At 39.4% G+C, this 24,609-nt stretch overlaps 1 protein-coding gene across 2 annotated transcripts; it reads right to left on the bottom strand.

Annotated features, from left to right (window-relative positions):
• Positions 1-786: 786 nt before the first annotated feature.
• Positions 787-24,409, bottom strand: OSTF1 (osteoclast stimulating factor 1). 2 transcript variants are annotated; one of them, XM_088157111.1, is made up of 10 exons: positions 24,181-24,409; positions 13,377-13,423; positions 12,698-12,748; positions 12,551-12,614; positions 11,270-11,323; positions 10,696-10,803; positions 10,195-10,244; positions 10,030-10,108; positions 9,487-9,585; positions 787-3,084 (listed from the first exon to the last, which is right to left on the bottom strand). In XM_088157111.1, the coding sequence occupies exons 1-10, from the start codon at positions 24,212-24,214 to the stop codon at positions 3,071-3,073; spliced, it is 600 nt and encodes a 199-aa protein (XP_088013237.1). In that variant the 5' UTR covers positions 24,215-24,409; the 3' UTR covers positions 787-3,070. The 2 variants fall into 2 exon arrangements, with proteins under 2 accessions (XP_088013237.1, XP_014741779.2); XM_014886293.2 differs by lacking the exon at positions 787-3,084 and adding an exon at positions 4,978-7,384.
• Positions 24,410-24,609: the final 200 nt, after the last annotated feature.

Raw genomic sequence — 24,609 nt, 5'->3', positions numbered from 1 at the left:
CTGGGGGGTGATACAACATGCTGCTCCCCTCCCCCTACACCATTATCCTTCTCAGGTGGGGCTGTAGGAATAACATTTTCCTGATCCCCTTGCTCTGAAAGTTGAGGATACAGACGACCTGCAGCTGGCAACTGGAGGACAAGACGGGGGAAGGTGCTGAAAAACATTCTAATCCTCACCACTTTCCTCTAAATGCCTTCACAAAATTCGACACAAATGAATTTTATCTGTTCCATAAGTAGCCATATAAGTCCCCTTGCCAACTTATACTCTGGCCACACAAAATAACAATATTTTACCATAATTTCCATAGTTACTTCTGGGTGAATATACAATCTCTCTCAAGACCTCAGCATTCACCCCAAGGGACTCTCTGGGGGTATTATGGGATCGTCATCCCATTTGCCGGGGCCCCTTCACTCTGGATGCCCCGTTTTACCTGTGCTACCCTCCATGGGTGCCCTCTCAGGTTTACCTGTGCTACCCTCCATGGGTGCCCTCCCAGGTTTGCTCCCCGAAGATCCCATTTTACTCACCGGTGAGATTTTCAGTGGTCCTTCCCTGCGGACTCTTCATGGACCCCCCTGGTCCGCCACTCGTCTGTCTCCTGGACAGTCTCGGGAACCCAATCAATCGCCCAGTGCCGGCCGGCACCAAGGGGAGCTGATCACCGATACTGGGTGAGGCGCGCCTTCAGCTCCGCTCGCCGCCCGCCGCCCCGGACGGTGGAAAGATCCCGGACGAGCCCCCAAATTGTCAGGAAAATTAATCCACAAACACCAGAGGTTTATGTCCAAAAAGGAGACAGAGGAGTCCTTTTTGCTTTATTCGAATAAAGGGAGAGGCCATGGGACATTCCCCTGGGATCTCTCAAATTTTCGGAGGACGCAGCCTCCTTTTTATCCTATTTTCCCGGCCGCATTTCCCTCTCTCTTTCCCCATTGGCTGAGGTACTTGAGAGGCACAGACTTCCCGGAACGCCTGATACCTGAAATTCCCCTCTAATGTATAACCCTCCCTTTTAATTTTTAATTCTTATAGAATTCATAGTTTTCCCCCCGTTGCTTCTTTCATCTTTCGATATCCAATTTCATTTATCAGCAGCCCTACAGTTTGTTTGTAAAGGCAAATATCTCTTTCCATTCATCAATCAGTGGAATCCATCCCATTGTTTCTTTTATCTCTCAGTGCTAGCCTTATCTACAGGCTGATCCACAACTCATTTGTAAAGACAAATTCAACATTCCTCTCATTAGTAATGCTCAATAGCTCGTAAGTTACTTTGTAAGAAGCAGAACTTTTCAGCTTGTGTCTTAATACATGAAGTACAAAGCAAATTTTTTTTCCAACTAACGTCTCCACGCATTAAATCACAGATACGTAAAAACACTAGATGCATGTCGCGGCAGGCCCTGGGGCGGCGGTACAGCGCTGCTACCTTCCAGACAATAGCCTGGTCCTGTGACTCGCTCCCGGGCGGCGAGCGATTTCGCCCTTTGGTGAGCTCTCCGCCTCGGCGGGCGCAGAAAAGCGCACCCGGGGTCTGCGCGTCGGGCCCCACAGCGAGACTCAACCCTTGGCCCCCGCACAAAGAGCTCCGCGGGCAGCAGGGAGCAGGGCACACACGGGATAGCCAGAGGGGCGGGGTAGAGCAACAGCGAATGGTCTGAGGGCTCATGGGCGGGACAAAGGGGGAAGGGCCAATTGCGTACAACAAATTAACATGTAACAGAAAGGCATGACGGGAGCAAAACTATACTTCACGTAACAAGGAGGGACTGCCTAAGGGTAGAACCTCCAGGGTAAGAAAAGCAAGCGCTTCCACTCTGAGGCTTTCAGCCTCCACAGGTATAGGAAAAATATTTTTTAGTTCTCTCATGGGAGACTGAAATTCTTTTCTAGCTGTTTTCTCCTGTGTAATAATAGCTTTTCATTTCAAACTCATTTAGTTTGAATGATCTTGTCACACCTACTGGAAGTAAGTCAAACACTTTCAGAACTAGTTGGAAGAAGCCTATGCAAACTCTTGTTCTGACATTGTCCTACAGATGAGAAAATATTTGCTGTAGTTAAGCCTCTGAAGTGATTTGAACTTTTTAATTATTCTTGTCTGAGTAGAGAGCACTCTATAATGTGGTCGAAATTGTTTTACACCATGACTTTCCGCTGCTGTAACTCCATGTGGAAACTATTTTTTAGAAAAGTACTCTCAGAATTGTAACTGAATTGGCCACATTCTCTGATTAGATGGGAGTTGTTAAAGCTAAAGTAAATTCTTCCTCAGGGCTCTAATCAATCTAAGTTTCTCTAAATTACAATGCCCACTACTCAATCTACCTCTAACACAACGTTTTGGTCAACAAAATATTTATTGGTCTTGCTTTCAGTGGAAGTGCATGTAGGCCAGATATGCTTTTATTTCTTCATTCTTCTTCCGTTTCAATTTCATAGCTATGCAGCTGGGATTTTCTAGCAAAATGACTTAAACAGAAATCTTAGGAAAAAGCATAAAAGAGAAGTGAAAATTTGATAGACTGAGAAGAATATATACTACTTTTTAATGAATTTCAGATTATATAAAATGTACTATAACTTACCATAAAAGGGAAATGATATGAAAAAGATAAAATTAGAGCCTTTAATTAAGAAAGTCTGAAACTTTGACTATGAAACTACTTCTGCTGTACAAGTCTGCTGAACAGGAAAGACACATTAAAAGTGAACATAAATTTTGAGGATTTGATTCTAATTTTATGTTGAGCATGTCTGAAGATGATTAATTTCACTATGTCCCTGTAGACATAAAGCTAATTGGCAGTGAGACTGCAGTAAATCTGTGAGTGAAAATATACTCTATTAAGCAATGTAAATCAAGAAAACAAATACAGGTTTATGCTGAGCTTAAAAGCAAAGGTCCTCCATTGCAGGTTTCTTCACTGGATTCCAGAGGCTTGCTTGAGATTTGAAATCAGAAATATGACTGTATCAAACTTCTAGATGTCCAATCTTCTTGTGGCACTTTGTGTCTTCATACCTGTTTTATATTAAATCTCATTAAATTTCCTTAAAGTTAGAAGTCCATCTCTGGATAGAGAGGAAGAAAGGAAAGAACACATGGTTAGTCTAATGTGTGCTTCAGAATTTCACGGAAAAGAGTAACTTGCAAGGGAACAGTGGAAGTTACAGACCATTTCCTGGCTGCACAAACTTGACACATGCAACAGCTGAGTGCTGGTACCCTGGCAAGTCTATGCTAATGCACAATTAGCTAAAAAAATCCCACCTTAATTACCATTATCTCTGCAAGATAATGCCCCTGATCTCAGGAGCTGCTCACAACCACAGAAGACAACTTTGTTTATGTAACTGTGAGGGTGAACATTAGCTGGACCACACTATTTGCCAGTGGCATTGCTCATAGGTTAGCAAAGCCACAATCTCATGGAGGACTCTCTTCCAGAAGAATTCTCTGGTATTCTGTGGACTGCTCTACAGAGCCCAAAAGAAGGTCACCTTGGTAGGAAGCTTAAGTAATGATGTAGCTTTCTAGCAAAGGCTGCAGGTGGGACACATCATCTTCAGCATCAACTCTCTGGTGGGAAACAACAGGTATCCAACAGGCATTTACAACAGGTAAATAGGCACTTGGAAGTTTTTTTCTGCCACAGGCAGACACTACCACCACTCCACATTCTGTTCCAGAACTTGTAATGTGAAGTTACTTTTTTCTGAATTGCTTTTGTAGTATTGTTTTATTTTTAGCTTCTGTTGGTTTAATGTATAACTTAAAAAAGCACCCAAAATCAACCCAGCTGTTGCCTTTTAATTTATTTAGCAAATTAGGATATTGATTTTGCATCAAATTAACTTCTTATGAAGATTTCTGTTCCAAGTTCTTCAAAACCATTTCTGTTTGCTTATGTCTCCTGGTAAGATCAAAGTACAGTTGACTAGTATTATCCTGAAACACTTTCAGTAACTTCAGTTTTTATCTGTCTCATGAAGCAGATGACTGATGGCCCATTATTTGTTATTCTATTCCGTGGTGTGTTTCAATGGTTTCCTTAGAAGGTGGCACAATTTTAAATTTTGATATGCACTGTATGCTCAAACATCTGACTTTGCAGCATGTAAATGAAATGACGACAAGGTCAGGCTAACTAACTTTCAGCAATTTTTGGCCCCTGATATAAAACTCAAACACAAGAAACACATTAGTGTCTTCAGAAATTAGAAGTCAGGGTTCAAAGCTGGAGACTTTGCTAGCAAATGGGCCGCTCAGTTTAAACACTTGGTGTGACCTTAACTGTTTTAGGCAAATTACATTTCCGATGATGGGATGTGTAAGAATGGAATTCAGCAAGATGGGCTTTGTCTTAGGAAAACAGTGTACTAACTTGAAAATTATCAAGAATTCAAGAACTATACTAAAGACAATGCAAGAAATGTCCCATTTTTTCTTCTATAAAACAGGGATCAAGCATTTGATTCCTCTGATGAAGCCAACACAGAATTTACTAATTTAGTTTCAAAGAGCCTCAAATCAATCCAAACAAAATTTCTGATTGGAACACAGCTGATTTTCAATAGAAAGGCACACACATTAATTCAACCAGAAGTATGCAAGACAGAATATCCTTTAATATTCAGTTCTAAGATAACATGAGCTTGAAAAGTTTCTTTTTGCTGCTGTTAAAACTCATATTTTTCTGATTGTTAGACACCTTAATGTACCTGCCTTTGGAAAAGGTCTTAAATTTAAGTAAGTCTGTAGTGGTATAATCATTGAAGAAAAGTAGGGGGAGCAAGTAAGTTTGCATAACGAGTAAGACATTGTACCAGCTTACTCCAGCTGTAATTTTTTCTGGCTGTAAGGCATTTGTTTTGGGGTTTTTTGTTTGTTGGGGTTTTTGTTTATTGTTGTGGTTTTTTGGTTGGTTGTTTGTTTTCTTTTAAATCAAAACTTTACTCTTGGAGTTAGACAAAAAGTAATTTATTGCTTGAAAGCTTTCACAGTGATTTGTATTTCACAAGATGAATAGACAGTTTCATAAAGAAAAACAAAGTTGTGGGAAAAAACCAAAAGCAGTAATTTTTGTCCTGGAAACAAATGACAGCACTCCCTAGGTGCCTTGTGATGTAAATGTGCTTCTTTCAGGACACTCCAGTAAGAACTTTGGATGCAATCCTTGGGCTCAACTTGTGCTTCTGACACTATTCCTGTGCAGCACTTAGATCTGTCTGCAGAAAAACACAGGGTCTTCTGGCAGCTGTTAATTACGCAGACATGAGCATAACATCTTCCTTGTAGGCTGCTGAACCCGTGGCAGCAGAAGACATTACATTAAGAGTTATTTATGAATACAGATTCTGTTTCCAAAGCTCAACAGAAAAAACAGTGACTTGAGCCATTCTCTCCTGTGACACTGAAGAATTTTAAGATTGTTAGCTTTGTTTATGCAGGAAAAAGACTCATGTAACAGATACCTGAACCTTCTTTCCTCTCATTACAGGACTTTAAAGCTTGCACTTTGAAATTGCATAATTTTAATCAACAGTATGCAGCATAAGATGTGGCTTAAATATGATAAAAGGCTGAACTAGTAAAAGAGCTGCCTGATTAAATGTGAAGCAGAACTATGAGTTATGTTCAAAAGAAAGCTAGAGAGAAAAAATTAGTTGCTTTGGTTTTTATTTCTTTCCCTCTAGGGTCTTCAAGTTCACATAAAATAAAATATCACTGTTCATTTAACCACAGTATTGCATAGGGCTAAAACATTTGTTCCATGGTTTTTACATTTAAACAGTCTAGAATTATATATGTTGATGACTATCGGTGCCAGGTCCCCATCTTAAAAAGTTCTGGTCAACAAATCACTGCCTTCTTTGATAAGAGCTTAACAAGCTTTACTGGCATCTAGCTCTTTCCAGGATGATAAAAATTAAAAATCTGGCTCAATGTGTTTTTAAAAATGGGAAATCAGGAGTGCTCTAGACTTTTTAAAATCTCTTAAATACTTAGTGTGATTTTCATTTATCCCCAGACTTCCACAAGAGCTTTTTATTTATCCCCAGTCTTTCACAAGAGCTTTTTTTCCTATTTTTTTGTTTTGTTTAAGTATCACATACTGCTGTGTTAAAATGAATTTTTTAGAAATCTCTATTAGAGAAGTTAGCAACAAAAAATTGAGCATGAGATTGTATCTCAAATACTTGTAACACTTACTTACCATCACAATAAGAAAGTATCTCTCAGTAATGTGCAATACTCAGCTACAACTACTTTAGCAATCTGAAGGAAGTACTATTTTTTAACTCAGCAGAGAAGTTTGAAAGTGGCTGAATTTATTTTCCATTTTTCTTTAATTCACAGGAAGCAGCAATACATTTAAAAATGTTTATTCAGCTTCAGGTATCTCTTCTAAAGATACCTGTGGTAGATTTGATGCACATCTTCCCTCATTACTTCAAACACACTTAAACTTTGAGGTAATTTAGGACAAGACATAAGAGCACTTGCAAAAAATAAAAGCAAGAGATCAGTATTAAAAAATTTAGGCAGGATAAATAGAAAAATATTGTCTTCCTTTCACTACAAATAGTTTCAGCATAATACATTTCAAAAAGCAAAATAATCAAGCCACAAAGTCCAAGTGAATTCCTAAAGCAAGCCTGACTTAAGCAAGCATTTCACTTGCTTAGCATTTCAGGGATTGGGCCCATAGCAATAGAGAAGACAAAGCATTCCTGAGGGAGATTGTCTCAGGTCATTTTGCACCTCACTTAAGAGTTCGAGAGGAAGGAAAGGAAAAAATTTTACCAAAATTAAAACTCAAACTTTGTAATGCTGTCTCCCATGAAGGCGAACAATGGCCCTTCTCTACAGTAGCATCTCCATTTATGCCTGCCAGCCAGTATAGACTGTCAGTATTAGCTGCATGAAGGAACATATACCCAGAGAGATTTGGGGAAATGTCAGCAGTGGTGTCCTGCTGTCCCACAAGGAGCTTTCAGTATTCCAGAGATACAAGGCACTTGCTGGGAAGGCCTGAGATGAAACCTGTGAATTTAGAAGATGGTCCTCTGCCCATTCAGTGATAAAGGTGTGCTCCACTTTCTCTGTGACAATTCCAAAAAGGAGCTCTGATTTAAAATGTGACATCTTCTGGCTATGAAGATTATTCCTTTGCAAAGCATGATTTCACCCTCTCATTTATATGCTATACTGCGAGACTCTAAGTGAGATATTTTTACAGTTGTGAAGATATGTTTTGAAAATGACGTAGACAATGCATGTTATAGTTTTTCACACTAACTTAAAAAAGCTAATCAGAGTCTTCATCATCAAGGTAATCCTCTGCATTACTCAATGTTCGGACTGTACCTGGAAAGAAACAAAATTTTTTAAAAAGTACTAAAAATACCAGTCACAGAAGTAACAAGACCGACATAATTCACAGAAGTGATAACCATGTTATCCGAGATTTCTGGAACAAGAAAAATGACTACGTTTAAAATGAACTTGCTCAACCATTTTGAGAAAACAAATCTAAGTGAAAAAAATAACATTTCTCATTTTTTAGGAGGAGAAGCAGCAAAGGGAGAACAGGAAGAAATTGCAGAGCCCTGTGCTTAAGGGGCCATACTTCAAGAGAACACAAATTACATTTCTTCTGTATGTTTCTTCTGCTCCCTTGCTCAGCAACACAATTAACACAATCTTTTTGCATTTCTATGACATGATTTTAATAATTTTAATTTTTTAAAATGTACTTCAGCAATTGATATTTGAATATTTGTCTGTATACATAAAACAAATCTGAACACTGAAGTGGAGACAAAGTAAGCTTCCTCCAATAAAACAGTTTTAGAGATGGACTACAATAGAAGTCTTCTGTAAATAGGAACACGAGAAGAATGCTGATACAGAACTGAATCTCTGAAAAAGAACAATGTTTCACTTCCAGGCATTGGAAATACTTAAATGCAGACTCAAGAGACAGAAAAATTAAATCAGTGAAAATAACCAAAAAAATACAACATGCAAGAGAAGTATATGGATCAGTGGTGTCACAGATACTATAAAAGGCCAAGCTGAGACAGAAAAACTATCAAGGATACTAATATTGAAATGATATAGACTAATACAAACTGAGAATATCAGCTGTTATATCAAGGCAAGCAAAAAAAGATTATGTGACACTACGAGACTGGTGATACATGAGGTGACTAAGGAGAAAAAAATCAGTCAGTCATTGAAACAAAATTAATTTAAAGGGAGTGAAGAAATAGATTAGTTATATAGATTAGTTACTTAGTATCAGGAAATAAAACATTAGTGTAATTATTGGACATCAGAAAAGAGAAAACACCTGTACCAGCAGTCTACAATCAACATGCAAAGATGCATGATGTGTTCCTAAGAGACACCGAGTAACTTTGGGAAAAAAATATATAATTTTATATATATAATTATAAATAAAATAATTATATATATATAATTATATATGTATGAATGAATGTGTGTGTATATACATATATATACACACACACACATATATACACATACAGAAGGACTTCTACTCTTTCCTGATTTTACCTCTACTGAAGAGCAGGACAATATTTTTGTTATAACTGCTCTTCCTGGCCTTCTCAAGTTGCAGTCAGCTATTTCTCCATTTAATTACCACAACCTCTAGGCTCCTACTGGTTAACATTCCCTCTGTTCTCACTAGTCCTGTGATGATGCAATTGCTGTACTGCATATCCCACCAAAACCGACTGTAACCCTGCCTGTGTTTTCAAGTAATTTCTTCTTTCACTTAAGAGTTCCCATTCTAACTTCAACCTCCTGAAAGCTGTAGGCAGTAGCAGTTACACAATACTGAACAATTCAGTCTTTGTTCAGCTTTGTAAAATAGCGTCCTTAACTCTTCTGGACACAAACACTATGCTATTAGGAGATTAACACAGCGGGAGCAGTGAGACCATTTTGGTTAATACCTGAAAGCATTTTTTCTTTATTTCTCTGCTAGACAGTCACTCAGAGACACACAGAAATAAGAAAGTAAAAAAATTAGCAGTAACAAAAGGAGGGTCATATGTTGGTTCTTGTTTGGCTTAAGTTTGGAGGAACAGACAAGCAGATGGAGAAAGCACATTGTTTTATTTTTGTAACGGTATGCTACTTTTAAAGTAGTTTCCATCCTTGCTTTCATTCTACCTGAAAGGCCTGTCTTCTACTTTCCCTTACTATTTTCACACCTTCTGAACTCTTTTGCCTCTTGCTGACACAAGGTGGCATATGAAACCATGTTCATATCATAGCTCTAAACAAACCCTTTCAAGCAAACACCCTCCCTTCCAAACACAATTCTTAGCCCATATACCTCCCAAATTGTTTTTATGGTTATCAGTATATTGGTATTTGGCTAAAACGTTAAGTCTCCAAAAGTAAAATTATCAGAAAAACAAAATCAGAAATACCTGCACTCTGTTTCTTCTTAAGCAAGGAAGCACAAGCTGCGTTTGTTGCCATATCTAAAGCCAGTTTCTTCTCGTTGTTTTTCAGATCTGTTCTTGCCCCTTCATGAAGAAAATTTTCATCATGAATCAGGATCCCAGTTATTTCTCAACCAATGTCATTATGATATGACTTTCACTAATGTGCGTAGAACAGTAATGGACATGAGAATCTGAGCTACTGACTGCTCTGAAGCAGACCAAAAGCTGTGGGTGCTCTTGCATAAGCTACAGTTGATCAGGGAACTTGCTGGCTGCCCTCCCCTTTTAGGAAGCAGATGTCATTACTGTTCTGGGGTTTAAGTGCCTAATTTTGTCTGTAAAGCAGGATTAAATTATCTTGAGCAAGTGAGAAGCCAGAATTTTCTGCAAGACTTTTTCTGCAAGTCAGACAGGTGAGCTGGCTAGCGACTGAATTATACAGAAACACTCGAGAAATACAAATTAAAAAACATTCAGAAATCTAGTCTGCACACAGATTGTTGAAACCTTGGTAAAGATCTTTACCCTTTTCCAGCAGCATCTCTACAATATCTGCATAACCTTTCCATGCAGCAGCATGCAAAGCTGTGTCTCCCAATTTGTTCTGTGGAGTTAGAGGGAAAAGCAACAGGATTAAAATGCAGCAAAAAACCTTTCAGCTTCTGCTAAGGGTCTATTGGTTCTACCTACCTGTTGGTTTAACTCTAGGTTTGCCTGGGTAAGCAAGACATCTACTACATCTGCAGAGAACAGGGAGAGATGATAAAAGAAGAATTTAGTGGAAAGGAATTATGCTCTTTTTGCATTCATTGTAGTTAAGATTCAATGAAAGACCAATCAAATCAGCTAATGAAAATCTGTAAGTCAGACTGCATTGGGCAAACAACAATTAGTCACAAAAAAATGTTTCTGCATGAAATACCCCAAATAGTACCACAATTCTTTTTGATCTGTCCTTCTTCCACTCTGCCTCTAAGTTACACTAATGAGCATGCCTGCTTCAACAGCAACAACAAAACACACAGCACTTGATGGACCTGAACCTCCCTCCTAGCCTGATTTTTATTAAAAAAAATAGAATTACATTGAAAAAGCTCAGACTCTATTACTTAGCACTGCAATTTTATCAATCAACCTAACAAACATAACAAGGAAACCAGAGAACAATAATTTCAAATAATGTTCTGATACCTTTATGGCCTCCATGGCATGCCCAATACAGAGCTGTGTTTCCAGCTTTGTCTAAGCCATTGACACCAACTCGATTATCCAAACACTCTCTCAACCAGCTCAGGTTGCCTGAAAGACAAAATCAGTTTTGATTATCTTTTTCTCTTTGGGAAGTTAAAAGAACCATTATAGGCAAATTGTACTACATGGTGTCAGTCCTCCCATGAACTCATGAAGAGAGGAAGTGATTAGCAACAACATTTATAATTCATTGAACAACCAGTCATACCAAGTTATATCAAGTCATGCCAAAGTCATGCCAAGCCATACCAAATATCTTTTCTTCCATTCCCAGAAGACCCTAAGAAGTTAAATGGATGGAACCACACTTTTTCTGTGTATAGACTGAATGGCAATTCTACCAGGCAGTATCTCACCTTTTCAAAGCTGTAAAACTTACCAGATAACTTGCTCAAGAAACAAGACAATCAAAACAGGCAGAACATCTTCATTCTAAATTATATTATTATTGTTATTATAGCAGAAAACAAGCAAATAATCCTTTAGCATCACATAACTAAAACACTAAACATACCTCGTTTGGCAGCTTCATGCAGTGGATTATCAATAGACTCTGCTTGCTCTGCCACTGAAATGAAAGAGTAAATTCTAACTACTTCTGAAACATGTACTAGACACCTGTGTGGAAACAAAACATACTTGATTCTAAAATGAAAAGAGATTTGTGAGTGACAGACTAGTGAGATGCACTTTAATTTCCAGCATATGGGAAACTACTTCAGAGAAAATCTTGTGAAAACCTCAAACAGCATCACATTGCACAACTGGCCTAAATCAGAAGACATGTTCCTAATACTCTTTGTTCTTAAGGTCTGCAAAAACTTCTGTTCTCCTTATACACGGAATTTTTATAAATGTGTGGACAGAGACACCACTCCTCCTACCCTGGTCTAAAATTAAAGCTTTGCAAATAATCTCAGTGGGAACATGAATTAATAGATTGTTGGGTTTATTTAAAATATAACACATTTCAATATTCAAAAAAAATTTGAATGTAGATATGCAGCATATACAAACTAGTCTTCTTGCATATTAACAGTGCATGACCTCTGATCTCTGGCAGACAGCAAGAGAGAGTCAGTTTGGAAGTCACAAGCTAAAGTGAAATTTGATGTAGCCTCAATGACTATATCACAGATTCCTATTAATGTATTTCTACTAACTACAGGGCAGGGAAACAGAGCATTGCTACCATTATGTCTCCTACTAAAGAAGGGACAACACGGATCAACCTAAGTCACATTGGCAGCTGTGATGCAATCTGTTATGAGAACTGCTACTCTGCCTACAATTCCTTGCAGGACTTGGAGTAATTGTGTTGCGTTGTCTGTACTCATGGCTTTTAAGTGATTTTAGCTGAATCTGAAAAAGCAGTTTCTATTCAGTCCAAACACATATGGGATATTTAATGTGGTGCAAACCCAAAGAAACCAATGTTTTCTGTGGCAGAATATATTCACTAAAAAACAGTAAAAAGCAAACAAAACTCTATTTTTCAGATTCAAGTGTTCTTCCCCTCAAAACTGAGAATATCTCAGTATCTGTTAAGTGCATAACCAGAAACATGAATGCTCAGCAAACTCAAGGTGTCCCTAGGTTATAAAAAGACGAGACAGCTTGTCCACTACTGATGTACAGTGGTGACTAATACTGCAGATGGATGTATTCTGAAATACATGGTGGAGTACTCGTAAGTACCAATACTGTGGTCTGTTTTTGGAAAGACGTCTTTTTATTTTAGTGATTTTCTTTGATTATGAATGATCTTACCAAATAAAAATATTTTATGCTTTACCATAGTTGCTTGGAATTAGTCCAGTTCTCCCTTTGCAAGTTCCTTTCCACCAATTTGTATCACTCTGCAGAGAAAAGGGAAAATATTTAAGATGGGATATATTACATCTCAGAAGTATCCAGTCCATGTGGGATGTCTTAGACTCACCATGTCCGAGATGTAAATGATATCTCCTTCTTCAAAGTACAGTTCATCTGGCTTTAAAAAAAAGTAAAAAAAAAAAAAAAAGTAAACAAGTATATCTGAACGTGTGTATGTAGAATAAATAAATGCCTAGGTAAGTCAGAACACATTCACCTCTTCATTCAAAAGACTGGTAACTCAAATTCTCTATCACCTAGACAACAGCCTGACAGTCCAGACTTTGACTTGCATACAGCTAACTTGCTGGATCAGTAACTTTCTAAAGAACACAGGGAGACTGTGGCCTTTCCAACAAAGCACTGTGCAAAGGAAGCAGTGAAATATATCTTAAGTTTGTTAACTTCATCCCCTTTTTGGATGGTCCCAGGTCTCTAGATCTCTTAGGTCTCAACTATCATTGTTGTCTTTGGAAGTAAAAACAAATTATTTAAGATTTCTGATCTTTGATTGTAGGTAACTGATACTACAGAAGAAAGCATGCTGCTTTTAAACAGAGCTGTTCTTAAAAGAGACTGATGATTCATCAGACAGTTTTATTCACATTAAAAATGACTATCCCTCAACAGTATATTAAAAATTTAGTACAGTAAGTTTAACATGCCCATAACAGCAGAACTGGAGAAGTATTACAGACAAGGTTAAAAGTAAGATTTTCAAACCACTGAAGTCTAGACGTACTTACCGTTCTGGGCTCAAATGTATACAGGGCCCTGAATACTTTAACCTGCCCTAAAAATAAAAAACAAAACAAAACAACAACAACAAAAAAATCAGTACCAGTATCATGCCTTTAAATACATCCTTAAATCCAAATACATTCCTTTCCTTCAAACTTAATGCTGGTTGCTGAATGAATTTGTGCTATGCCTTCATCAAAGAAAATAATGATGAAGAGACTCAGCAGTCTGAGTTAAAAACCCAACAACATGGGCTATGAAGGAAACTGGCCACCTGATCAGTTACATGTAGGTAGCCTCTTCTGCACATTTAACATAGTGTTTACACCTCACCAGAAGTGTTGTCATTGATTTCTGAGGAAAGGAGTAATTTCACTCATATATACCCTCACACACTCATACATGCTGTACATACTTTTATTACTAACATCAAATCTGTCAAATTACAAAGAACTAAGGAAAGAAGAAAGAAACAAACCAATGACCCATGTCATCAACATGTTCTTACACTTACTTGCAGTTATCATCAGGAAAATAATGCAGTACTCAGAATTAATGACAAAAATGACAAATGGTCACAAAATCCTATTTAATGTACAACCGATATCCTGTTTTATTCAGATGCTTAAAATAAGGCATAGGTTTTGCAATTCCAGTGAGTGGCTAACAGATATTTTAATAGGGCACTTTGGAAGAGACTGTCAGCAGCATTCAAGACACGAAAAAAACAGCCTTAATGCAGAAAGGTTCAAATTAAATTGCACAGACTGCAAAGGAGCTTCCCTACACATTTTTTAAAAATTCAAACGGTGTATTTCAAGAGCATGAACAGACAGAAGAAACATGTATGTTACATAATTTAATTAGCTAAACCGCTGGAATCCACTGGACTTACTGGAGGACTGTATTATGCAGACCATTCTGTATTGTTTACTTTTAGGTATCTGAAATCTTAACCGTGTAGGTTTATTTACTTTTAAATGTTCTAAGCTTGCAAGTCTAGGTTACACACAGGCTCTACACTATATGTGTTTATACAGATTAACTGGTGACTGAAGCAGTGTTTGATTCATCAGGAGGATGTGTTACTTAGGTAACACTAGGTCCAGGCTATTCTGTGTACTCAAAGAAACTGATGAACTTACTACCAAAGGCCACACTGTACAATAAAGTGTGTACACGCAATGTTTTGTGTCATTTATTAAATGGAGCTAAGCAAGTAAAGACAGAGTAGGTCTCAAGAATAAACCCTTACATTTTTAATTTTTTTGGTCTTTTTTTCCCTGCTAGATGCAGTCTTTATTATCCCAGTATCTAAAACCCTACCCAAAAAAGCCATTGTCTTAGAAAGTTAAATTAAGGGCTTTAGAAATTACATTCTGGAGGGGAATATGCTGACCACCTTGAGAAAGGAGGATGGTACTTAACTGCTATTTGCAGCATCCTTTGGGGTGGCTCTTAAATTATATTTTCCAATGCCTCTGGATATTCCCTAGCAACAGCAATGCCAAGGCATACTTGCCAAGACATAACTACTAAGCAACTAAGCAAAATATTTCTCTAGTTCTCTATTCTCAGGCTTTTTTTTTTTTACTAATTGTATGTAAAACTACAAACATAAAATGAATCTGTGTAAACATTGCCAAGTGCATGTAGATACTGTACTTTTTTTTTTTCAATATGCAATATTGCTCCTCCCAGTTCCTAATATTAATAACAGAAATTCAATTTGGCTTTATTGGTTGGTTCTCTTTCACACAGCAGCCATTTCCTAGATATAAAAGGTCCAACACTTCTCAAACCTTTGCACCAGAAACGAAATACTTGCAACTGTGGCAACTGCTAAAAAGAATGAAACCTGACGTTTACTACCTATAGAGATGATGAACAAGGACAGTACTGCATCCTGGACCAAAGAGCTTCAGCATGAAATGTGAACTGCAGCTGTGGAGAAGCCAAGCAACAATGACAAAAAGTAAAGGAAGAAAAGAAAAGAGAAGAAAAAAGAACAAGAGATGACACAACAGGATGGAAGACAGGAATACTGACCTTTCTCCTTGGCTTTCTCACACAGAAGACACAAAAACACAAGACAGAACTGCACACTAACAACTATGAAGACTGCAACCATCATGCATCAATTTTCAGCTTAACGTAAGCAAGAGGAGGAAATGGACAACAAAAGGGAAGAGTAAGAAATATTAAAAGGGGAAATGAGAAGATGGAAGAAGACAGGGAAAAGGAGGAAATATGCATTTGTGTGTTGCATGTCTTTCATACTAATGTACTGCAAATGTGCCAACAGATTTTCTAAAGCTATCACAGCTGTGGAGACAAACAAGACTGGGAATACTGACACTGACTACAGTACGGCTGACGCATTGTTCAAACAAAAGGCAATTCTTTGTTGGTTTGTTTGTGGAGTTCTTTAAAATTCTATAAACCTGAAACAGGGAGTTACTTCCCCAAATGTCCAACTGGGGCGTCACAGATAGACCAACACATGCTAAAACATTCTTCCGTGATGAAATAATAAGTACAGATCTGCATCTATAGAACTACAAGTCAGGCAAATGTTAACTTCATAGTACTTTATATTGAAGTTAAACACTACTCATTAGTGGCATCAATCTTTTAAAAATTTCTTGATAAAGACATTTAAGCCTATTTACTTTGCTTCATTTAAGAGCTTAGAATAAGCGGACTTTAGCATTTGTAATAGATTTTTGGTAACAAATTCTAACGCAAAAATTCAGTCTAGAAGATTAAAATAACAAAATGTTACCATGCAAAGGGCACATTAGACTTGAATCCCAGCTCTCCAAACACAGAGAAATTGTATTTTATTAGGCACATGGATACCTGTAATCACTGGTAATAAATTACTTGCTAGATATATTACTTTTATCTAGCAATACCTATCTCTAGGCATGCAGACAGAGCTTGCATTGTCAATAATTTTTGTTTTCAAAGATGCAAAAAGTTAGAAAGCACTCGAGGTCTTCCTCTATTCCCACTTACTAGCATCCCTCTAGTACAAACCATGTTTCAAGATTCCTGTAGGAGAGTGAACCAGTAACTAGCACTGATTTGAACCTACTAAAGTTGACTGACAGTACCTCCCCACCTCATACTTTTATAGGACAAAGTAACTAGAACACAGAACACCTATGTACTTTTTTAAAATTTCAAGGCACCGGGCACACATAAATTACTTTATTCTCAGCATGATTAATGGAAGGAGTATCCCTTTTAGAAGCTAAGTACATGGAGGAACAGGGCAGTGATATGTCCCACAACATATATTTTTCTTAGCACAGGGACAGATCTAAAGTGCTCTTCTTTTCAGTCCTGTTATGCCCTGGTTTACTTGGTGGGTTTAGGGAAAGGTTGGTTGAGTAATTTAGAGGAGCATGCAGGAGAAACAACAAAAATCTTCAAAACCAAACCTTTACACACAGCCTTTCAGCCTTACATTATGGTAGAATTAGGTACCTGGCAAATTTTAAAGCAAAATTTAGACAAACTAAAGCACTTCAGAAACTTTAACTTAGCCAGCTTTGACTTAACCAGATACAGGGATTTACTCTGGCCTTAACTGGAATTTTTTCATCTGATTTACAATATATTTCCAGAAAAAGTTAGGGGAAGACAGAAAAAAAAGGTAAGAATAGAAAGTTATCACCACCATGGACTCAGAGACAAGATTAACAATTTTGATGTCCACATGATGTACACATCAAAGTGATGGTCACAACCTTGATCCATAGGAAAAACCCATGAAGCACAAAATTAAATGTTTTAACATATGCTCAGGTTCTGGTGGGAATGCCCAGGTACCTCTGCAGCAGGACTGGAAATTAACGTTCTCTGATGTAACACTGTGGGTCATCTGCAGTCCTCTGGTGGAAAGCCTCTGGTACAGGTCTGGGGTTGGGGTTTTGGATGGTTTATGGCACCTTTTAAGATGTGACGCTGCCTTTCAAGTAGCATAGTCGAGCTAGTTATACCCCACCAGCAGGGATGAATACCTTAAGGCTTAGTGTGAATGTCTGACACCTTCCCAACAGAAGGGAGTTCTCACACCTGAGCCAGCTGAGCAAGGGAAGACATGATAAAACACTCCTTATAAGCCTCTTCCCTTATTTGGCTCAAACCCCAGCTTCTTGATAAACATGGCTTGGTTTGCTGTGGTCATGATTGTGTAATCATCTGGTGCTTATGCTCTCTCCACCTAGACTGTTATCTTCCACATCATCAGCAAAGAACACCCTTTTACTTTTGCAAATTTGAGACATTAACCAGTAGTATTTCAGTCTCACAAACCCCAAACTTTAGTCATAAGACTGTCTTCTCTCTTCTTATGGAATTTGCATTGAACATCTACAAAACAACTATTTGACAAGCAAAAAAGGTAACTTAGTATACGTACTAAATAGATATAAATACTCTTAGAACACAAACCTCCCAAGTCACAACTTGCCAAACCCTCCCTCAGCAATGCACCATGGTAAAGGAGTCAAACTAACTATTCTTTGTAACTAGCAACATAAATCTAATGTCAGGTTGGGCCGATCTCACAACGTTTAATTTATTTTGAATACCTTACCTATAAACTTCTCCTAAACTTTAGCTTTTCTGAGGAATGGAAACATGCAACTCATAATTCTAAGATGATCCCTTCCTCGCTAAGCACATAAAAACAATGAAATGGAAAAACTGAACAGCAACAACAGCTTAAAAATGCAGCTTTTTATAGGTACTGAATAGAGATACCTGGTGTGCTTCATAATACTAAGTAATAACAAGACCTCATAAAACCAAACCATCATTTTCTAGACTGTAAGATTTTTGTTTTCTTCTTGCAATTTTGAGGTTTATTTTTATTCAATTGCGGTTTCATTAACAGAAGATTGCTTCCAAATAAGTGCTAAGTTAAGGAGCACAGCAACAAGGAGTTACTGTTTCTCTCACAGTGACTTTTTTTCCCCACTTCCTTTTTGTCCTTTGGTTCCAGCTTCTCTAAACTGCCACAGACATTAGCATTAAAATCCACTCTACCACCAAAACATTCTCCACTCTCTCTTACTTGCTTTCAACCCCCCTAACGAAAAGCTAAAAAAGAAAAAAAACCAAACAAAAAAACCAACCTATGTCTGCATAGCATTACTTACTTAGTAATGTGTTATTAGTGTTAGGCTGAAATTTCAACACCAAAGGGGAGACAACGAAATCTCATTAGCTGTCAATTAATATTACATCCACAAACAAAAAAAACCACCCCAACACAGTCCTTTGCTCAAAACACACATATTTTAAACAAAATTATGATGGCAATACAGCAATGTTCACAAGAGCTACCAAGGCTTGGCCCCACTGGACAGGTATGAGTCTTTTGTTAGCATCTGCCATAGACAGACATAATCAAATCTCCAACAAGATGCTACTAAGCAGATATTGATCCTAATGCAGCATCTTTTGATTAGCTATATTAAGACTGAGTAGCTCAAGACTACTATAAAAATCAAAATAACGAAAGATGAACCTACTCACTATGTGTCACAAAGCACCGTCAGTGCCTACAGTACACAGAAGGATAATCTCTGTGCTGTAGAAAATCAGAATTGGCTACGGTAATCTACAGTTAGTTAAGTTCAAGCTAATCCTGGGCCCTCGTCAGCCACCTTTCTCCTCACTGCCATAATGCTGCACAGAAACAATTCAGAATCAGTGACTCCAGCACCAACTTGACTGAAAACAACTAATTTGAACTCTGATCTGTAACAAATGTCCCAAAAGGAGAAAATATGCAAAGCCCGTTCCAATACCTGACAAACACTTTCAGTGAAAAAAATTTCCTTAATATCCAACCATTTTCTCTTGTCCTGTGACTTGGGACAAGAAACAAGCATCCAGCTTGCTACAACCTCTCTTCAGATAGTGGTAGAAAGCAGTAAGGTCCCCCCAAGCCTCCTTTCCTCCAGGCTAAACACTCCCAGCTCCCTCAGCCACTCCTCGTACCACCTACTCTCCAGACCCTTCACCAGCTCTGTGGCCACTCTCTGGACTCTCTCCAGTTCCTCAATGTCTTTTTTGTAGCAAGAGGACCAGAAGAGGACACAAGACTTGAGGTGCAGCCTCACCAGCAACCAATACAGGGGGACAGTCACTGTCTGCTGCCCACACCACTCTTCGTGCAGGCCAGGATGCCTGTGGCCTTCTTGGCTACCTCGGCTGGCTCATGTTCAGCCAGCTGTTGACCAGCACCCCCAGGTTCTTTTCCTGCGGGAAGCTTTCCAGCCTCTCTGCCCCAAGCCTGCAGCATTCAGAATTGGAAAACAAGGTGCTTTGCACACAGGCCTCCAAATAGGTACAAAAGTACTGGAAATACTTTTTACAGGAGTGCCATTTGTACTTTGGCATTTTGCTCACAGACACAGCAGAGTTCAACATAAGGTTTAAGGATTGCCACAACTGAGACAGAAAAAGGTGGAGTCCCCAGTGCTTAGAGAACCATCTTCAACTTCTAAGTAATGCTTATTAGAAAGGGGAAGTGAACACAGAGAATACATGTTGGGGGAGGGAGGGAAGGGCATATTTAAAAAAAAGCAAGCAAACCTAGGAATTTGCTTAGGGACATATGAATGCAAAGGACAGACTGGTACAGCCTAGATGACCAACTGGGGTATGCAAGAACAACCACGGACTGCACTAATCTGTATCTGGAATGGAAGGAACAAATGTCATTTCGTCACAGAAAATCAGAAGCAAAAATATTCTCACAGAAGATATAAGTGATGCTGAAATCTTCTGTTTCTTATCAATTTTATTTTTATGAATACCAGCACGCCTTCACTTGCAGAAAGCTTGCTGGAGGTCCTAGCAACTTGCAGTAAATAAGAGGGTTGAGGTCGGAAACGAAAGTTTATAATTCATATTGAAAGCAGACTGGGAACTGTTTGTTTCTCTGGCATTTTTCTCTCCTCAGACCTGATGACTGCAGTGTACCTCCTCACATTCACATGCTCACATCTTCCTAGCTAACAGAAGCCTTCCTTTGAGTACAGAAGAAACCCAAACTGCCATCACTTAAGTCAAATTTAAGCCTACTGCCAAGGCCTTAGGCATGTGACTCCAAGTGTTCTGCTCCTGTGAAAGCTGTCACAGCTCCTACGTTAGAACTGAGGTGAACTTGTTTGTGATTCATACTAAGTATTCATGTCCACAATTCTACTTTTAACTCTGACAGCTACTAGTGGGAGAAAAGTCAATGAAACTGCTTTGAGGTAGCAACCCTTTATGTTCAGTCCTTATGTTTCCTCCTGCCTCCCTCTCAACTGGAGTAATTTAAAACTCTAATTTCCTCAGTACAGAGGCTGGTGTTTCTCCAAAAAATATAAATGTTGTGTCAATGCTAGGCCAGGATCAATAAACCTTACTGTGAATATGAAAATTAGGTTTTTTCAAAATATCGATACACCCCTTTCATCTCCCCCAAAGCTTTTGCTGCACACTATATAAGGCTCTAATCAAAAAGACATCACCAGACAGCTAGCACTCTTCAAGAAGACACTGCTTAAGCAGCAGACAACTAAGCAGAAGCCATTAAAGCTCGTCAAATCCAAAGGACTTTTGTAAACGGGATTAATATCCAAGTGATATGAATTCTGCAAAGAATTACACAGTTTGAGACACAAAAGATTTCTTAAAAGATGGAGGGGAAACCCTACTCTTGCATAATGCTGACAGAAAAGTATGTTTCTGCTATTTTCAACATCCACTCCATTCCCTTTTATTTTCAATAGTGAGTCTAAATAAAAACTACAGCTAGAAAACAGTAACAATACAGAGTCACATGAGAAAAGCAAGGCACTTCTTAAAAAAAAAGCCCTAAAACACTTAGTATAAGTTAAAAGACTTTTAGAGCCTCTATAAACCATCTTGTCCAAGGGCTGACTACAGAACCACAGGACTAGCTCAAGTGTTCACAAACACAATTGTCTAACATATGTTGATGTCAAAATCATCTCTCTGTAACTGAAATCCTTACGTGCTGTGCATGCAACAGGATTTACAGAAAAGCAATCTGTCAGAAAAAATGCTCTCGTACTGAAGAAAATGACAATGACACAGCTAGCTGGTTTTTGCCCTTCACATCTCCTCTTTTCCCGACATTTTTAAAGCACTGTCCAACTGTAATGTCCAAAATCCCTGAGTTGAGCAGTGAAGACTCAGTGTTTCAAAAAGGATATTTATTTCACTATATATTTTCGCTTCCCCACCACCAAAACACTTCCTTCCTTCTCTGTCCAATGCACACTTATTTCACAAACACACAGGAATGGACGACAGCAACCAGTGTCTTGTTTTCTCTTCTGTCTGTCCTGAACTGTAGTAATTCATCAGCAATGCAAGCCAGCTTGCTGTTTCCTGACAGAGCTTATAGACTTGATACCTAATAATGATCAGTGGAGAAAAATCAACACAGCTTGACCAAAGGCACCAAGACATTCTAGTAAACAAAGTCAAAATGCCACCAAAAGAAACAGCTTTCCACTGCTGTAGAAATGGAAGCATATGCCGTTCCTATAATTATGTCTTTAAATAACATCAATCTATAACCCTAAGAAATTGGATTACATATCAAAGATGTATTATCTGTATTCTGTATTAACGTAGAGATGTCAGACATGCAACTACAGAGATATTTTGAAGTTCACCAGAAGGTAATCCCTTTCAGAAAATTACTTTGAAAAAATCTGACACAACAGATGCCATAAAATCTTCTCTCCTCAAACGTTAGGGATTTGGAAAAATTAATCTTTTTACCCTTAATCAGCTGTGCAAGTCATTAGCAAGACAATCTTATTTTCTTTCTCTTCTTTCTCCTACAAATTTCTTTTTGCTGTGTCAAGCACTCATGCTGGTAAACCAGCTCAGCAAGTTCATCAGATATAAAAATAACCTTACACAGACATGAAAATAACCTTACATAAAAACTTAGAGCACCACCAGCTTGTCACGTAACTAAATGGAATGGAAAGGGATGGTGGGGGTAGGCAACCTGTCCTTTTGATGACAGTCTGCATTTTATCAGATCAAGCATACCACAAACTGCACCCCACCAAACTAGGGAGAGACACAGTATTAGACAGAACATGTCTGAGTCAGTCTGAGAGTTCCTGTAAGTTAGGCAAGGCTAAAGCCCTTAACTCCTTAAGAATCTTACATTAAATTTAACTCATCTTCTTGAAAAACAGAAAACTACGTCATTGAAAAATCCCATTTTTCACACATATTCAGCTGTGAAACACCACATCCTTTCGGAAGCCTGCAGATTTCTTCAGCATTGATTGTAAGGGTCCACAACTGCAATGCTTTAATTATTGTCTTTTTAATTTAAAGTAAACTGTTTTCAAAGAAGCTTAGCAAACTACAGTGCAGAGAAAATTCTTCTGAGAATGAAATTAGAGCCAGAGAGCTTTAGCAGATTTTTCTTCTGCAAGCAGGATGAGACTGATGGTTTAAATGGTCTAAACTATTTCTGCACTTACTTGACTTCAAATTAAAAACTTGGTTTATAAGCTGTCTAGTTATAGTACTCAATTAGGCTAAGCATTAATATTTTTTTCTACATTGGCATTTCAAACAGCATTCCAAATGCAAAAAAAATTGAAATTTGGATGTACATAGGGATCAGATAATCTTGTTTTGGGAAACATCAACTAGTCCTATCTATTTAATTAAAATAACGGTGGACTTTTAATTTCTAAGTAAGAATTCAAGCTTTTACATTGACAGATGATATACAAGCATGACAAACAGCCATTAAATATTCCAGATCAATTCCTTACTTAAAAAAAACCCAAACCCCTAAAGCTAATGGTTAAATTTTTGACAGAAGAATGTATATTTACCTGTAAAATGCCACTTCTATTCTAAGACGTTCAACTTCCAATGGCTTTTCAATATATTTTAAGAAAAAGTTATGATTGCTATTTTTTTAGAAAACCAGCTTTGAAATTTTTTCTGAAAAAAAAATAAGAGCAAAACCCTACACATCCATGACTAAATGCACTAGAAAGGGTGATGTGCACACTGACATCTGAATTTCAAAGAGCACATTTCGAGTTTGGCTGTTAGGAATCCTACAAGGGAAAACAGTGGATTCCATCCTTGAAGATGAAGAACGTAGTACGCGACTAGACTATAAAACCGACTTTATGCGTTAATATATTGCCAATCCGTGCAACAACGACGCAAACCTCAGAGTATTTCAGCGCTGTTTCTTAAAAGGGTAAAAGGTTTCCTGTGCATTTCAGGCTAGGCAAGCAGTTCCTGGAGGGCTGCCGCCGGCCGGGCACGCCACGACGCCAAGAGCTATCGCTGGCCGCCGCGGCTCCGAGCTGCAGACCCGGAAGGCCGGGGCGAGGGGACTCTGCCGAGCCTGCCACACAGGGAGCCTGTCCCCGGGCGACGGCTGCGACGGGGGGGCACTCGCCAGCCTTCACCCGAGCTGGAGAGGGCGCGGCGTCCGGGCCGGACACGATGCTGAGGGCAGCCGCCGGTGCTTTCCAGCCACGGGAGGGGCAGCCCTCGCCGCCGACACCAAGCAAGCGGCGCGGAGGTTCATGGCGGCAGGGTGCGGTCCGGAACGGAAGGGCGACTGTGCCCCGCTCCCACCCTCGCCCAGCTCTGTTTAAGAGCGCAGACCCGAAACCCGAGCCATTCACTGCCTGTCAGCAGGCAGCGGGCTACGTCGCGTCCCGCACGGGGAGGATGGGCCAGGCCGCTCTGTCCTTCCCTCACCTGGCTTGGCCGGTTTAGGGGGCGGCTTGGACATGGCTGGAGCCGGACGGGGGAGCGGCGCGACGGCGATCGGCTGCCCGGGCGCGAGCTCGCGGCGAGAAGCGGCGGTGCGAACACCGGCAGTCTCGGGGCAGTGCACGGCACGGCGGAGCACGGCACGGCACGGCACGGCACGGCACGGCAAGGCAGGGCAGGGCAGGGCAGCGACAGGAGCCGGGACGAAGGGCGGGTCCCCGGCGGGTCCCTCCGCCCCCGCGGCCGCGGGCGCTGCCCCGGGCGCGGGCTGCACGCGGCCAATCAGCGCGCGCGTCGTGGGACGAGGCCCCGCCGCTTCCCTGTCCGCTCTCCGCCCGGCCGCAGGCACCGCCCAGGCGGCGGGGCCGGGGCCGGGGCCGGGGCCAGCACTGGGCGGCCCGAGGGGCGGGGGCG

The sequence above is a fragment of the Sturnus vulgaris genome, chromosome Z, assembly GCF_052056855.1.
Source record: "Sturnus vulgaris isolate bStuVul1 chromosome Z, bStuVul1.hap1, whole genome shotgun sequence".
Classification (NCBI taxonomy): domain Eukaryota; kingdom Metazoa; phylum Chordata; class Aves; order Passeriformes; family Sturnidae; genus Sturnus; species Sturnus vulgaris.
The sequence above is the reverse complement of the archived record's forward strand: the minus strand, read 5'-3'. Positions and strand labels throughout refer to the sequence as shown.

What these genes read in the sequence shown, in the direction of transcription:
- OSTF1 (XM_014886293.2), bottom strand. Translation starts at nt 24,214, where the DNA reads ATGTCCAAGCCGCCCCCTAAACCGGCCAAGCCAG. An exon ending in CCCTAAACCGGCCAAGCCAG is followed by an intron (nt 13,424 to 24,180) that starts GTGAGGGAAGGA and finishes TTTTATTTTTAG; the next exon opens with GGCAGGTTAAAGTATTCAGG. An exon ending in GCATGAAGCTGCCAAACGAG is followed by an intron (nt 10,804 to 11,269) that starts GTATGTTTAGTG and finishes TTTGTCTTTCAG; the next exon opens with GCAACCTGAGCTGGTTGAGA.